This window comes from Lucilia cuprina, chromosome 4 (genome assembly GCF_022045245.1).
Source record: "Lucilia cuprina isolate Lc7/37 chromosome 4, ASM2204524v1, whole genome shotgun sequence".
Lineage (NCBI taxonomy): Eukaryota > Metazoa > Arthropoda > Insecta > Diptera > Calliphoridae > Lucilia > Lucilia cuprina.
In genome coordinates, this window is record NC_060952.1 from 59,650,722 (window position 1) to 59,653,725 (window position 3,004).

The 3,004-nt window shown below is 27.0% G+C and overlaps 1 protein-coding gene across 1 annotated transcript in view; it reads right to left on the reverse strand.

Annotated features, from left to right (window-relative positions):
* Nucleotides 1-233: 233 nt before the first annotated feature.
* Nucleotides 234-3,004, reverse strand: part of LOC111683914 (vacuolar protein sorting-associated protein 11 homolog) — a 2,815-nt gene continuing 44 nt past the window's right edge. Inside the window, exon 1 of the mRNA XM_023446033.2 lies at nucleotides 234-3,004. This exon is cut by the window's right edge and continues 44 nt beyond it. Within this exon, the coding sequence (XP_023301801.2) occupies nucleotides 323-2,965 (2,643 nt within the window). The 5' untranslated portion in view covers nucleotides 2,966-3,004 and the 3' untranslated portion in view covers nucleotides 234-322.

Consider the following 3,004-nt stretch of genomic DNA (forward strand, 5'->3'; position numbering starts at 1 on the left):
ATTTTAATTTACAAACAGAGTTTCAATTTTTGGTATTGAAAATTCGAACGAATTTAAAATTTTAACTTTTTTATTAAACTCTGTGTGTTTAGAATGCACCAATACATACATTTTTGTTACTAACACATATTTAGAGTTAGGTACTTTTTCACTAACACATGCTTAGAGTTAGGTACGGCTGCCAAAGAGTCTGACTACTTGTTATACTTTGTTTTAAACATTCCTCTGATATATAATTTGTAATATTTACATTTATTTTATCAAAAACTAATTATATAAAAATAATACAAATATATTCATACTTATGTAAAAGTAAACAAGATTAAGTAAAAGGATTTAAATTGGCATCATATTCATTTAGGGTATTACTTTCTGCTTCCTCTTCACTATCGAATGGATTGGATGTTATATTTAAATTTTTTTTATTTTGAAAGCACTTTGTATATAAATTTTTATTATCACATTTAAAAGCGAGTTGTCCTATTTTTTCTGCAATATTGATCAACAAGGTATTCTTAGTTTTATTACCACTATTATCAGCAGTATTATAAATCTGATCTCGATTGTTAATTTTTTTTTTCAACATTTTATTATCTGTACATAGAATACAAATTACTACTTCACTATATTGTTTGATACATTCTCTATGATACGCATGTTGGCATAAGAAGTACAATGCAGGTAGCTTTATAATTTGTTTGCAAATATCACACAACCTATTTCGAAATTCTATTGGCCGTTTTAAATAATTATGTAAAATAAATTCCATTTTATCAACTTCCGCCTCCAAAAGTATTACGGTGTTACATAGGTCTTCGCATTTGAAATGTATAAAAAAGTTTTCATGTAAAAGAATTTCATTTAAATGGTTTAGCGAAAAATCATTTCGGGTCACAAAACTGTGTAGAACATTTATAATAAAGTTGGGATTAGTCTTAATTATATTTCTAACTATATCGCCTACAAAATTAAGAGAAGTTGCTCTAGTAAAATTTTCCTTCCTTAGAGTTCGAATCCAGAGATGGTTTAATTTTTGACCACCAAATATTTTCATATATCCAGGAAACATCTCAAAACTATTAGCTAAGCATCTTGTGCTAAGTATTTCCATACTACATTTATCATACATCATTCTGATACCTGGCCAAAAGTTGTAGTTTCGGCATAATATAAAAACATTGTCAATGCTTATTTCTGATTCATGTATTTTAAAAAATTCTATTACAAAGTTTAAATTAATATTTCCTCTATCCCACTTTTGTAATATCAATTCAATCCAAACATTATATATTGTGTGTTTTTCGCAATCCTTAAACAATTTATCTACAAAATCTATAGCGCATAATTTATTTATAAGTGACAATGATAGTATTATACTATGAAATATATAATTTTTTAGAAACCGGTTTGATAATAAATTGTCTATTACTTCCTTTAATTCATTTGGATATTTTTTCATTAATCCGTATCCATATTCTGAAAAAAAATCTAATACTTCAGAATTTTTTAATTCGTTGAAAGATGTAATGCGGTTATATTCATTTTGCTGTAAATTTTTCAAAATCAAGTATTCTTTCTCAGATCTACTTATTGATTTTTCTATGTATATTTCATGGCTTTTGGTACCCTTTTCTTCAAAAATATTAAAAGCATTTGAGGGAAGCTCAACACGTTCAATGCAATTATTAAGTAGTTCAATATGTTCGGCCATTTTAAATTCTGTCTGAACTAAAGCTGATAAATATTGTATAAGGTATTCATTATAACGAAAATCAATTAATTTCTTTATTATTAAAAATGGTGATGTCGTTCCAATAGTTTTAGAATAGTTCTTAACTGCTTCTGAAATATCACCACGTTGTAATAAATGGTCTCCATAATGAACAAGAACTTCGGAAACTAAATCAGAATTTGCTGTAGATTCTTGTAAAATTTTCAATGCTACATCATATAAGTTTTTTTCAACTAGATGAGATAATTTATAAGTCAACTCATGTTCTTTTAAACAATAAATTTGACCACTTTTCAGTAAAACCAAGCATCCAGACTGATCAATTATAGGCAGTATACACAAAACATTCTCAAATTCTTTGTTAAGCACAATTATCTTATTATCAATGTCGATAATTATTAGTTGCGTAGAGTACTCCTTTGAAAGTATTGTTTCATTAGTTTTCAGTAGAATTATTAAACTTTTACCAAAGCACTCAACAATCTTTTTGAATCCATTTATTGCGTAGCAAGGACCTCTTCCCTCCGCTGTATAACAATACAGTCCATCATCTCGTGCAACGACAAAATATTGTTCTCTAGTTAATTTGACCGATTGTTTTGAATTACTACAATGTACGTTGGAATTCATATCATCTAAAATTAACCTAGTTTCATTTAGACCTATATTTTTTGATATTGCATAGCAAAATACTCCAGCATCAGAACAAACAAACATATTGATATCATTATGACATTTAAAAAAATTAATTCCTTTAATCGGCTTTACGTTAACATTAATGTACTTAAACGTATTATAAGGAATATCCTTGTATATAAAGTTATTGTAAAATAATACACTGCCGTTTTCTAGACCAATAGATAAACATATTTGTGAATTCGAAGTGTTTAATGCACTTAAAGCAGTTACTTTAGAGTTACATTCAAGAATGGAATTGCTAATTAAAGTAGAAGTTGTTCGATTTAACTGATTTGATATACAGTATATTTTAAGTAATGTTTTGCATGTAATTGTATGCTGACAAATGAGTATAAGATAATCGGAATCCTCTGGAATGCAACAAAATTTTACGTCTTTCATCTGCAAACTAAAATATTCCCAATCCTTCGTGTATATATGAACTTCATCTACGTAGCAAAAAACAGTGTATGTCGAATTATTGCAGTAAGCGACAATATTATTATTTTTATTGAGGTATTTATTTAAAGGGATAATTTTAAAAAAGTTAAACATTTTAACAGAGAATTAGTTATCTTGTATATTATATTATTT